The sequence below is a fragment of the Entelurus aequoreus genome, linkage group LG01 (genome assembly GCF_033978785.1).
Source record: "Entelurus aequoreus isolate RoL-2023_Sb linkage group LG01, RoL_Eaeq_v1.1, whole genome shotgun sequence".
Taxonomy (NCBI): Eukaryota; Metazoa; Chordata; class Actinopteri; order Syngnathiformes; family Syngnathidae; genus Entelurus; species Entelurus aequoreus.
In genome coordinates, this window is record NC_084731.1 from 33,828,584 (window position 1) to 33,842,802 (window position 14,219).

The 14,219-nt window shown below is 44.2% G+C and overlaps 1 protein-coding gene across 2 annotated transcripts; it reads left to right on the top strand.

Annotated features, from left to right (window-relative positions):
- On the top strand, positions 1-6,662 carry LOC133650871 (uncharacterized). Of its 2 annotated transcripts, XM_062048609.1 has the most exons (5): positions 1-502; positions 557-688; positions 1,728-1,899; positions 2,054-2,206; positions 2,508-6,662. In XM_062048609.1, exons 1-5 carry the CDS (start codon positions 136-138, stop codon positions 6,496-6,498), a joined length of 4,815 nt encoding a protein of 1,604 aa, XP_061904593.1. In that variant the 5' UTR covers positions 1-135; the 3' UTR covers positions 6,499-6,662. The 2 variants fall into 2 exon arrangements, with proteins under 2 accessions (XP_061904593.1, XP_061904584.1); XM_062048600.1 differs by having other exon boundaries at positions 1-688.
- The last annotated feature ends 7,557 nt before the right edge of the window (positions 6,663-14,219 follow it).

The window sequence follows — 14,219 nt, forward strand, 5'->3', positions numbered from 1 at the left end:
AGCCCATTTTGTGTAATCGGTGTTGAAAGCCGGTACTATTTTTCAGTGAGGCGCAGTGATATCTAGTGGGGAGTGGCGCGGTTTTGGTCACATGGACCAATCAGGTAGCAGCTTTATTCTAACAACATACCTGCTATGGCGACGACAACATCCGAGAGTGAAGAGGAACGAAAGACCTCAAAAGTTAGAAAAAAAGTGCGTAAAGAGGAAAATAAAAGATGCTATATGCATCTTTCATCTGTGAACAATGAGGACGTCCAGCACTTCACTCGGACACGGTGGGACACATACAGAAACTATTTAAAACAGTGGCTTTGTCTGCAAGACCAGAACAAGCATCTGGCAGAAATCTATAAACATTGCTCGGATGTAGATTTTGACGCTATTCCTGACGACGCTGGGTTTCACGCAAAATGCTACCGACGTTTTACAGATAAATCTGCATTGTTTTATGCCGAGAAAAGGACCGCACGGGCGGTGGGAGAACCATCTGCAGCCGCAGGTCAGTCAGCAGGCACGTCTGAAACTCCCCGAAAGAAACTTCGATCTCGTTCAGGTTTGCCCGTTGCTTCTGCCGGCCCCGTCCTGCCAGCCATCTGTATAATTTGTCAAAAAGTGGAAAAGTACACTCGTGTGGGAGGAAAACGCCAGAGGGATCAACTCACACAAGCAGAAACCGTGTCGGCAGGTATGTGACACACACACACACACACACACACACACACACACACACACACACACACACGTGTGTGAATCTATAGTAATAATGTTACAGTACATAGCGTAGGATTGAAAGAATGTGTTGTTACTTTGTAATAACCAAATGGACCATTTATACACTGTCAGAGTTAAGGGGAGACCTTGGAATTTAAAAGTTTGAGAACCACTGGCCTAGAAAAGGAAGCCCCACCCATCCCCCCATATACCTTCACACCACAGCCCCAATCTCTCTCTCCCCCCCACACACACACACACACACACACACACCCCTGGACTGATTTACACATCACAACCCCCACCCCTCCCCCCGCACACCTTCACACCTCACCCCTCATCCCTGAACTGACTGAACTGTGACCACTACCCACATCCCTGCTGTGACTTCATGTCACCTCCACTGCTGCTACAATAATTGAAGAATGCATAGTGCACTTTATACATCATCATTGTCATATCATCCATTATCATCTTCACTGTGAACTGAATGTGCAATACTGCTTCTGTCTACTCATGCCCACTATAGATCTGTTGTAAGATCCACACTTTAATTTACTTTATCTTATTTCTTTATTTTTGTTTCTTATTTTATTTTATTATATTTATTAGTATTAAACATCCTTAGCATTTACATTTTTAGTAAGTTTATTGTAAGTGTGCAATATAGTTTAAGTTTATTCTTGTTTAATTTTTATATTCTGTGATTCTTTATTTAGCTTAAGTTTATATTTATATTTATATTTTGTGAATTTGCAAGGGGGACCAGCAAAATAAGCTTTTCATTGTGCAGTGTGACTGTCTGTTTATCTGTGCATATGACAATAGATATCTTGAATCTTGGAATGTTTAGCTGGGAGTTCAGCAGCTCACATCACAGAGTCGTAAATCACAGGGTCATAAATACCTCTCCAACCCCCCACTCAAGACACACACACACACACACACACTTTTTTACTTGTAAATCTCTGATTTTGCCAATAAAGCTTATTCTAATTATTTTTCTTTTAAAGGCCAGTTGCTGAAGGCAGCTGAGATTAAGAAAGATGCTGCCATTCTTCTGCACATCAACGACAAAGACTGTGTTGCTATAGAGGTCCGGTACCATAGGACCTGTTACAGACAGTACACCAGGTTCTTGTCACTGTCTACAGCAACGCACACTGCAACCAGAGATGAAGAAATGTGAGTAATTACACTGTACTGTCATTTTGCTCACATTTAAAAAGTAAAAAAAATTTCAACAACATGCAGCTTATATTTAGTTTTGCTTAAGATACAGCTTTGAAAGCATGACTCTTTGCACATGTTAAGTGTGTGTGTGTGTGTGTGTTTTCAGACAACCCTTTGCTGACAGCTACAACCTCTTCTGTGACCAAGTGATCCGTCAAAGGATTATAATTGACAAAGAGGTGCTGAGAATGGACAAGCTAAGGAAGTTGTTCGTGGACACCGTTAAGAAGCACGAAGATCTTGATGCTTCAGGCTACAGGTAACTGAAACAAAAATAATAAAATATTCATACTGAAAAGTTTATTATTTATAGATTTAGTCTCTCCCCATAAAGGCTATGAGAGTATGTTTAAAGTAATTTGATTATCATTGATGTGTGTGTGTGTGTGTGTGTGTGTGTGTGTGTGTGTGTGTGTGTGTGTGTGTGTGTGTGTGTGTGTGTGTGTGTGTGTGTGTGTGTGTGTGTGTGTGTGTGTGTGTGTGTGTGTGTGTGTGTGTGTGTCTGTGTCTGTGTGTCTGTGTGTAATGTGCTCATATTTCCCTTTAACTTTATGTTTCAGGAGGGATAAACTGAAAAGAAGGTTGGTCCGTGATTTCCCCCAGCTGGTTTTCCACTGCCCTCCCCAGCGCAACGTCTCTGAAATGGTTTTTGTTGAGACATTATCGTTAGCAGACAGGGTACCTCTGCCATCAGGCACATCACCATCAACTACCGAGTCAACTGAGGTGAGCCAAGCTGAAAGCCAAGCTGAAAGTGACAGTGAACACACGGCTAGTACAACAGCTGGTCAGAATACCACGGAGAACACAAGGACACTTTACAGTGCAGGGCTGATATTGAAGCGCCTTCTAAGTGACTCTCCCGGTATGAAATGCCCGTGGCCTCCCACAGCAGAGGATTTAAATGTATCTGAAGCTAAATCTGTTGTGCCTGTTGAACTGTACAACTTCATTGCCTGGATTATAGGTGCAACAGAAGAGCCAACACTAGCCTGTTATGTTGATGTTCCTGATGATGTGAATCTAAAGGTTATCTCTCTTTGTCAAGACATTGTGTATCTGGCATCTAAAGGTCGAAAGCAGACACCCAAGTCATTGTGTCTTGGTCTAACTGTTCGCCATTTAACAGGTTCATCAAATGTTCTGTCACTGCTGAATAGGTTAGGACATTGTGCTTCACGGGACACAGTTGTCAGTCTTGACACTAGCCTTGCTCAGCTACAACTTTTAGAGGGTAGAAACAAAATACCCAAGGGATTCGCACAGAAGGCACCCACAATACTGGTGTGGGACAACATTGATTTTGGGGAGGAGACACTGTCAGGTCATGGAACTACTCACCACACAAATGGCATTATGCTCCAAAGTTCTGTCACTGAAACTGTGTCGAGAACAGAGAGACAGCCACTACAGAAGGCAGTTAAATCATTCAAACCACCTCCTAGCTACCCCGTAGAACACTACCAACAGTCTAAAAGACACGGGCCACAGAACTTGAGTCACCATGGAAGTGTTCCATTGGATGCAGAAACATACAGGTTGAACACTGTATCTGCTGCCAAAACTGAACTGGCATATGTTTCAGTAAAGTACACAGATGCTGAAGCATGCACAGTGCCAAGCTGGACAGGTTTCCATACACTGCTCCAAAGTGGGGCCACTCTGCCAAAGTCAGCACTGTATTATCTTCCAGTCATTGAGGCTTCACCGACGGAGATGTCAACAGTTAACACGATTTTGAAGCGAAGTGTTGAAATTGCTGATCAGCTAGCACTGGACCATGTAGTGGTAGTTTTTGACCAGGCTATATATGCCAAAGCTCAGCAAATCCGCTGGAAGGACCAGGAATTGACAAAACGCCTTGTGATTAGACTTGGTGAGTTTCATACTTGCATGTCTTTCCTAGGGATTATAGGAAAAAGGTTTGGTGATGCAGGACTGCAAGACATACTCATTGAGTCTGAAGTTGTTGCCCCAGGTTCCATCAATGGTGTGATCAGTGGTCATCATTACAACCGCAGCATGAGGGCACAGAAACTTATGTATGAGAGCCTGCAACGTGCCAGATTCAGCACATTCTTAGACTCTTTGACACCAGCGGGGAGAGATGAGTGCATGGCTGTCATCAGTGAAATCAAAGACACATTCCCAGACAGAACAGTGGATGTTTTGTGTGCAAACCAGAAATTTGACCAAATGTGTTCAAAGTATGCTCTCTTTGTGGAAAAGAGAACTGCCGAAAACCCAACGTTTGCTTTCTGGAGTTCTTACATTGACATGGTGCAAATACTCCTTCTGTTTGTGAGAGCTACACGAGAATCAGACTGGCAGCTTCACCTGTCAACAGTGCGCTTGATGATGGCATGGTTTTTTGCTTATGATCGTGTAAACTATGCTAGGTATTTGCCTACATACTGGATGGAAATGGTCAACTTGCCTATAACACACCCTTCTTGTCACAAAGACCTCAGTGTGAAAGGTCAGTGGACTGTTCAACGTCAAAGTGCCCATGGATTTGCCTCCATTGCTTGTGACCAGGCTATTGAGCAAACATGCAACAGAGATTCAAAGACAAAGGGTGGCTGGACAGGAATAACTCTAAATAGGGCTGCAGTGTCTCGCTGGATATTGTCACAACATGAACGAGCTGCCATAGCTAGACAATGTGAGTCAATGTCTGGAAAATCCCCAGAAACACGAAGGCGAAAAGATCTAGACCGCTCACGGATTCATGCCGATGAAGAAGCTGTGACCAGAATAAGTTCCACCATTGATTCCATGCTGAACCCATTTGACTTACACCAAGATGGCATTGTTTGTCTTAGCTCAGGGACAGTAGCATCTGAAGGGGTCAAGAAGGATTTGCTTGCAGCACCAGAAAGGGGGGAAGAAGCTGTCAAAGTCTTTATTGACCAAAGACTGTTAACAAAATCAGTCGACATTTTTGCCCCCATCAAGGCTCAAAAACTGAAGACCTTTAGTGACCAGGCAAAAACAAAGACAAAATCTGCAGCAGCCAAAGATGTCATTCTGCGTGCAGACAAGAAACTTTTCTCCAGGCTACTCATTATTGGTCAAAGTAGAAAGGTAGACCTGAGGCAAATTCTGTCCTACTCCTTGGGAACGGTTTCATATCCCTTAGCCAGTACTGATGGGTCACTTGCTAAAACAGACAAATCTGCCTTGATGAATATATTGGAGAACAAAGACAAAGACTGCTTAGTTCAGCAAGTTCCGTCAGATGGAGCTATTCTCTTCGATGGCATGGCAGTCATTCAAGCCATGCATTCCAAACCAGCTACCTTTGGAGAGTTGGCTGACAACTTACTCCAGTACGTGGTCAAGATAGCTCTGCAGCACAAGTGTACAAGGATAGACTTTGTCATTGACCAGTATCCAGAAATCAGTATTAAAAACCTAGAGCGGTCACGGAGAGCTGAGGGTGGTACACAACAGGTGCAGATCTATGGACGGGATCAGAAGGCACCCACACAGTGGAAAAAGTTTCTATCTAATGGGACCAACAAAGCAGCACTGGCAGAATTCCTCTTTGTTGCATGGCGAGATGCTGATCTCACCATTTTGGGCAGGGACTTCAGCTTGTACATAGCACATGGAGAACTGTGTCACTGTGTTACTGTGAAAGAGGGTTCACAAACTGTCAGTGCTGTTCACGAACTGACATGTGACCATGAGGAATGTGACACTAGGGTGTTTTTACATGCACAGCATGCTGCACAAGAACATCAAACTGTTGTCATCAAAAGCCCTGACACTGATGTGGCAGTGATTGCTGTAAGTCTTCAAAGAGCTTTACAGTGTAGCTTGTATTTTTTCACGGGAGTAGGCAACAGAACGAGGATCATAGACGTGGCTAAGGTGGCAGCAGCTCTTGGCAACAGTGTTTGTTCTGCACTCATTGGCATCCATACCTTCACAGGTTGTGACTCGACCAGTGCCTTTCATGGCAAGGGCAAAAGGAAGACATTTTCTCTTGCTTGTCAGAAAGACGAATACCTGACTGCGTTCTCAAATCTGGGCAGCAGTTTTAACCTTGACCAGTCTACGTTCAAAACACTGAGCAAATATGTGTGCCACCTGTATGGACAGGCATCTGCCAAAGACGTGAACGATGCAAGATACAAAGCATTCTGTATGGCATCGTCAGCTTTGCCAGAACTGTCCATTCCCCCAACAAGTGATGCCCTCCACCAACACTGCAAAAGGGCAAACTACCAAGCAGCAGTAATGCGACATTCCCTGACTGGTATGATGTGTGCCCCTTCACCCATTGGCAATGGATGGTACATTGAGGATGGGGAGTTAACAGTAAGATGGATGACTAGAAATCCTGCCCCAGATAGTGTGCTGCAGGTAGTCCACTGTGGTTGCAAGACAAGCAAATGTGAAACAGAAAGATGTTCATGTATGTCTGCAAAAATGTCTTGTACTGATTTATGTCACTGCCAGAACTGTGGAAATGTTTCAAAGGAAACAGAAGAAAGAGGTGCATGGGATGATGACACAGATGAAAGTGATATTGATGAGTAATTACGCACCATGTCACCATGTAAAATTTGCCACTTTTGTTTCTTTATCAAGATGTTTGATTATCGAGATGCCACACTGCCATTTTAACGGTAAAGCTTAAATAATGTCTGTATTACCTTTTTTTTCAAATTTGTTTTGGTCTTTTGTGTGTGTTTGTGTGTGTGTGTGTGTGTGGGGGGGGGGGGGTGGGGGGTATAAATGACACATGCTGTGAAACAATTTGCTACTTTAATAAATATTTATCATATTTTATACCAATTTGGGCCTTTACTGCATCTATTTTAATCTTGTCCATTTTTGCCTTATTCCAGTTTTGGGGTGCATGGTAATATTTTGCTAGATTTAAAGCCACTTTTGGCCACGGTGTGTTACTTCTTTTGTACCTTTGATTACATAGAAGGTTGTGACATTTTTTTAATGTATGATACATAAGCTTTTAGCTAAATTTAATAAGTGTGTGCTTCATTGTGCTGGGGCAAATCACTTCAGTTGAATCGTTTTTTAAGAAATTTGCTACATTTCATGATCTAAATTCACATATGAGTATACTAAGGCACCAATATTTGTTTCAGATGTTAGGTATATGTATTTATGATATTTGAGAAAGATTTTGTGTTGCCAAAATGAATAAGACATATTTTACAAGCCAAAACTGCAGCACAAGATTTTCGTTTTTTGTGATTTACCTCTATATACATTTCTGGCTTGTGACAAAATTTGGCTAGGTATCATGTTCTGAACTTTTAACCCAAAGTCCAGAAGGGTATTATCTATGCAAAAATGCATTGAACAAGTTGTGCTTAGACGTGGGAGCGAAATTCATTTTCTAGGCACTTTTTCTCATGTCAGCTCACCGTCTAATGTGTTCAGTATGGAGCATGAACATGGGGGTCATTTTAGTCAGAAGGGTACACTTGCACGTATGACACGCAGTTTTTACTGGCCCTCAATGAGCAGAGACGTACATAAGTGGGTGAAGCAGTGTAAGCGTTGTGCACTTGCCAAAGACATATTTCCAACTATCCGAGCCCCATTGACATGCACTAATGTGACCACCCCTCTAGAGGTACTGGCCATGGATTACACCCGTTTGGAGATGTCTGTGGGTGGCTATGAGAATGTGTTAGTCATGACTGACATGTTCACACGCTTTACAATGGCTGTGCCCACGAAAGACCAGTCTGCTAAAACCACAGCCAGGGCCATAGCCAAGCACTGGTTTGTGTACTATGGCTGCCCCTCTAGGCTTCACTCAGATCAGGGCCGCAGTTTTGAAGCCAGTATTATCAAAGAACTCTGTCGTATCTATGGCATCGCCAAGAGTCGTACAAGTCCATATCACCCCCAGGGCAACGCTCAATGCGAGCGATTCAATAGGACGATGCATGATATGCTTAGAACTTTGACACCCGAGAGGAAACGAAATTGGAAGGAGTATCTTCCTGAGCTTGTGATGGCTTATAACAGTCACGTTCACTCCTCGACGGGATACTCCCCGTTTTATCTCCTCTTCGGCCGAGATGCACGACTGCCTCAGGACATTCTGGGGGGAAAAGACTTGGAGCCCAGTGATATTGACAACCTCGATGATTGGGTCCTCGACCACCATGAGAGGCTGAAAGTGGCCGCGGAGGCCGCCGGGGACGCAGCTCAGGATGCGTCACGGCGACGCAAACGTCTCTACAACCGGAAGTCACGCGCTGCACTTGTCCGATCAGGCGATCGAGTACTGCTGAGAAATCATCGACCAAGGGGAAGGAATAAGATCCAGGACAAGTGGGAGCCAGAGCCATATATAGTTGTCAAGCAGAACCACCCCGACATACCTGTATTCACAGTCAGGCCTGAAACAGGGGGCCCGTCAAAAGTAGTGCATCGAAACCAGATGAAACATTGCACCTTCCAGAAGTAGTTGCTCCCAGGCACAAGAGAGCTGCATCTGGTTCAGACACTGACTCTGTAGGGTTAGTTTGCATTCCTTGCACCCTTCACAATGCACCAACACCAGGCGAGGGTATTGGAGATAGTCAAAGGGAATTGCGGGATGTTGAGCCAGAGGCAGTTTTTGGCGGTAGCCGGGAGGGGGTGTCTGATCATGAAAGTGGGGAAGCCTCTAATGCTAACTCTGGGGACGGGTCTGTTTTGGGGGTTTTATCGGAAAATGCAGATAACTCAGAGTCAGACAACGAATCTGTGATAGTGAGGCGTCCACAGAGGAAAACTAGGGGTCAGTTACCCGTTAGGTATCGGGAGGAGTATGTTCTGAAGTGAATTCCTTTTCTTTTGTCATGTTTTGTGTCTTCATATGTGATATGTGATATGTGATTTTGTTTTACACTGAAAAAAATCGAAAAGGAATTAATGTGTGTGTACTTCTGACCTATGTTCTTAAGCTGTAAGCAAACAGAGAAGTCTATGATGTGGCAGGGTTTGGAAGGGGGGAATGTAGGTGTACACCTAATATTGTGCACATATTTCTTTATGTATCTCTAATAACCTGAGATCCTTCAAAATGTTTTCATCCAATCGCACCCAGGACCTTGGCCATAGGCTCGGCCAATCAATGACTTGCAAGCTGCTGGACTGGCGAATGGGAGGAGAGGAGGGGCGGGACAAGACAGAGGAGGGAAAAACACAGAAAAGAGACAGAAGATGGCGGCGCCCGAAGAGTTCCGAGGCTGACGAAGATTTTCGGTAATATAACAATAACAGTTTAGCTCTTAGTTACCGCGTGTGTGACAGGGTAATCTGAGCTAAGGAACTGCTACGGATTGAGTGGCGTGTGGAAGAGTGGAAGACTCCATGTTAACAACGCTGAGGATTCGTCCGCCATTATACCAGCAACAAGTACAGGTCGCGTAGTGCGAGGCACACGTCCTCGTTAGGTATAGGGAAAAGTGTTTTTACTCAAGTATATAACTAACCGTCGTCAACGTGGGGACCTCTTCCCGTCAGAGAAGGACGACGCCAGCCTGTTGACTGCTGCAGTACGGACGTGTTGGTGGCTCTTCTCCCTGCTCTCCTCCTCATCCTCTCACGCCAGTGATATACGGTGCAGTTGGTGAGTAAAAAGACTTCCCTGCCACACATAACTTCACCATTTGGACCGGACAATGCGCTCATGATGGACACGGGGTTTTTTTTGTATTTCAAACAGAACGTTGCGTGAGACAATCCAAACCGAAAAGGAACTTTGAATTGACTGTGAACAAGGAGAGGACATTGAATACTGTGCAAACTGTGTGAGACTGTTTTTGGGTTTACTATTAGTAGCAAAGGTACTGTGTGTGCATTGTGTTCACAAGCATACGACTACTATTTGCATATGTGGGAATTTTGCTGGTTTTTTTGTGTATAGACACATGCTGATGGTGTTTAATCCAGTTTTCAGGTGTTATTGTGCCACTCTAGTGAAGTGAAAGTGAACACAACGTTTTGGGTTTCGTATAGTGGTTACAAATTATTCGAAAAGTAATTCCTACAAGTCTATGTTTTGTTTATATATTTTCTTATTTACTTTTCTATTTTACTTAGTATTAGAGTACTAATACTAGTGTAATAAATCACAATCTTTTTCAACTTTCACAATACTGATTTTATTGTGCAGTTTTTTCCTTTCTCTGAAGTAGGGGCGTCTCGTCCCCTGTTCTGGAGCATAATATTTAAGGGGAATACAGTAAGTCCCACACACTGACACTTACTCACTTATTCTGTACTTTAGGTTCTCACCGTGACAGGTAAAATCCTAGAGCCTAAACTATTGTGTTTTGACTGGGCAGGCAGAGTGGACACAAGACTAATAGGCCTGGGGGTTAGGGATTTAGCTCCTCTAACTTCCTGCCATTCAGGGAAGAGTGATTTACCCCTACTAAGCAGACATAGGTCCCGTCTGTTACCTTTATGCTGTAAATGGACGAGCAATCCCCTATGATGGGTGGGTTGAATTTACTGTTAATCTGGCAGGCAATGATAATCCAAACCTAACTAAACAAGTCCCATTCCTAGTCAGCCAGTTGTCGCTATCTCAGCCACTTGTATGTGCAAATGTGATTGAGGCAATCATCTAAACATCGGAGTCATCTGGGGATGCAGCCGCCAGGGTTACCAGCCTCCTATGTCGCACATTTAAGATGGAAGCAGATGAAATAAAAGCCACGGTAAACATTTTCCAGGTTCCCCATGGAGCAAACTGTGACCCAGTCACAGTGAGGGTAGGAAAAGATAACATCATCATCCCAGCTGGAAAAATGGTACATGTGTGGTGTAGAATACCGCAAAACTTCAACACCTCAGACCCACTAGTCCTGTATGAACCCATGGAGGAAAACACAGCTTTAAGACAGTTCAGTGTAGGAGAGGGTGTTTTAGAGATCTACAACAGTCAACGACCTTACATAAAAATACCTGTTGCCAACCATTCAAAACATGACATTATTTTACCAAAGAGAACTGCCATGGGCACTATACAGCACATAGACAACATTTTAGAGACAGATACACCAGACACCCAGCAGACTGCACAGACAAATGTAAAAATATAGTGCAACTGAGGTAAGGGCAGTCTCTTCAAACAACCCTGTTGAGCATTGGTTGCCCCCTGTCGATCTCAACCACCTGAGTGCCAAACAACAAGAACTTGTGAACAAAGTACTTTGTAAGAAGTCAGGTGCATTTTCCCGTACTAGTGATGACATTGGTTGCATCTCGTCCCTTCAAATGGAGGTCATAGTCAAAGATGACATTCCAGTTAAAAAGTCCTATGCATCAATCCCAAAACCCCTTTACAAAGAAGTAAAAGAGCTTTTAGTGAAGGGATGTATTGTTAAGTCCCGGTCTCTTTATGCAGCCCCAGTCATATGTGTAAGAAAAAAAGATGGCACCTTACGGCTATGTATAGACTATAGGCTTCTGAATAATAAAACTGTACCCGACAGACACCCCTTGCCTGGGATCCAGGACCTCACTGACTCCCTGTGAGGTTACAACTGGTTCTCAATTCTCGATCAAGGAAAAGCTTATCATCAGGGCTTCATTGCAGAGGGGTCAAGATATCTGACGGCATTCACAACTCCTTTCGGTCTGTACGAATGGGTCAGGATCCCATTAGGACTATCAAATGCTCCAGCTGCATTCCAAAGGAGCATGGAGGAGATGCTCAGCACCCTCCGAGACGAATGCTGCATCTCCTACCTCGACGATGTGCTGTGTTATGCCAAATCATTTGACGAGCATTTGGAGGTGCTGCGCAAAGTCCTCCAAGCTTTACAACGACATGGAGTGAAGTTAAAACCTGAGAAGTGTGAGTTATTTTGCAAAGAGGTCCGGTATGTTGGTCGACTAGTTTCAGCTGAACGTGTGAGAGTTGATCCCAAAGACCTAGAAGCTGTCCAGGCACTGACACAAAAGACACCACAGACAGTTAGAGATGTCAGGCAGTTAATGGGATTTTTGAGGTACATATGTGCAGGATTTCTCAAGAATAGCAAAACCTTTGTATGACCTGCTCCAGGTGAGGATCGACACCCAACAGTCTCATGCGTCACATGGAAAGAACAAGAGTGCCCAGCAGTCATCTCGAACCCCAGTGAACTGGTGTGAGGATCATCATAGAGTTCTGGAAAGCCTAATTGACATGCTCACCAAACCGCCAATACTGGCCTACCCCGATTTTGACAGCCCTTTTATTCTCCACACAGATGCTTCCCAGGAAGGCTTAGGAGCAGACCTCTATCAGAATCAAAATGGAAAGATGAGGATCATTGGATATGGTTCACGTACATTGACACCAGCAGAGCAGAATTACCATCTACAAAGTGGGAAGCTTGAGTTTTTAGCCCTGAAGTGGGCAGTATGTGATACATTTAGGGATTATCTGTTTTACGCACCCCACTTCACGGTCTACACAGACAACAATCCCTTGACATATGTGCTTAGCACTGCCAAACTCAATGCTGTGGGTTACTGTTGGGTGAGTCAGCGCATGGATTTCAATTTTGATATCAATCAATCAATCAATGTTTATTTATATAGCCCTAAATCACAAGTGTCTCAAAGGGCTGTACAAGCCACAACGACATCCTCGGTACAGAGCCCACATACGGGCAAAGAAAAACTCACCCCAGTGGGACGTCGGTGAATGACTATGAGAAACCTTGGAGAGGACCGCATATGTGGGTAACCCCCCCCCTCTAGGGGAGACCGAAAGCAACGGATGTCGAGTGGGTCTGACATAACATTGTGAAAGTCCAGTCCACAGTGGATCCAACACATCAGCGGGAGTCCAGTCCACAGCGGGGCCAACAGGAAACCATCCCGAGCGGAGATGGGTCAGCAGCGCAGAGATGTCCCCAACCGATGCACAGGCTAGTGGTCCACCCGGGGTCCCGGCTCTGGACAGCCAGCACTTCATCCATGGCCACCGGACCTATGCAACTCCCCCTCGCAAGGGACAGGGGAGAAGAGGAGAGAAGAAAAGAAACGGCAGATCAACTGGTCTAAAAAAAGGGGGGGTCTATTTAAAGGCTAGATTATACAAATGAGTTTTAAGATGGGACTTGAATGCTTCTACTGAGGTAGCATCTCTAACTGTTACCGGGAGGGCATTCCAGAGTACTGGAGCCCGAATAGAAAACGCTCTATAGCCCGCAGACTTTTTTTTGGCTCTGGGAATCACTAATAAGCCGGAGTTCTTTGAACGCAGATTTCTTGTCGGGACATATGGTACAATACAATCGGCGAGATAGGCTGGAGCTAAACCGTGTAATATTTTATACGTAAGTAGTAAAACCTTAAAGTCGCATCTTAAGTGCACAGGAAGCCAGTGCAAGTGAGCCAGTATAGGCGTAATATGATCAAACTTTCTTGTTTTTGTCAAAAGCCTTGCAGCCGCATTTTGTACCAACTGTAATCTTTTAATGCTAGACATAGGGAGGCCCGAAAATAATACGTTACAGTAATCGAGACGAGACGTAACGAACGCATGAATAATGATCTCAGCGTCGCTAGTGGACAAGATGGAACGAATTTTAGCGATATTACGGAGATGAAAGAAGGCCGTTTTAGTAACACTCTTAATGTGTGACTCAAACGAGAGAGTTGGGTCGAAGATAATACCCAGATTCTTTACCGAGTCTCCTTGTTTAATTGTTTGGTTGTCAAATGTTAAGGTGGTATTATTAAATAGATGTTGGTGTCTAGCAGGACCGATAATCAGCATTTCCGTTTTCTTAGCGTTGAGTTGCAAAAAGTTAGCGGACATCCATTGTTTAATTTCATTAAGACACGCCTCCAGCTGACTACAGTCCGGCGTGTTGGTCAGCTTTAGGGGCATGTAGAGTTGAGTGTCATCAGCATAACAGTGAAAGCTAACACCGTACTTGCGTATGATGTCACCCAGCGGCAGCATGTAAATACTAAAGAGTGCAGGGCCAAGAACCGAACCCTGGGGAACTCCGCACGTTACCTTGACATAGTCCGAGGTCACATTGTTATGGGAGACGCACTGCATCCTGTCAGTAAGATAAGAGTTAAACCAAGACAAGGCTAAGTCTGACATACCAATACGTGTTTTGATACGCTCTAATAAAATATTATGATCGACGGTATCGAAAGCGGCGCTAAGATCAAGAAGCAGCAACATAGATGACACATCAGAATCCATCGTTAGCAATAGATCATTAGTCATTTTTGCGAGGGCTGTCTCCGTAGAGTGATTTGCCCTG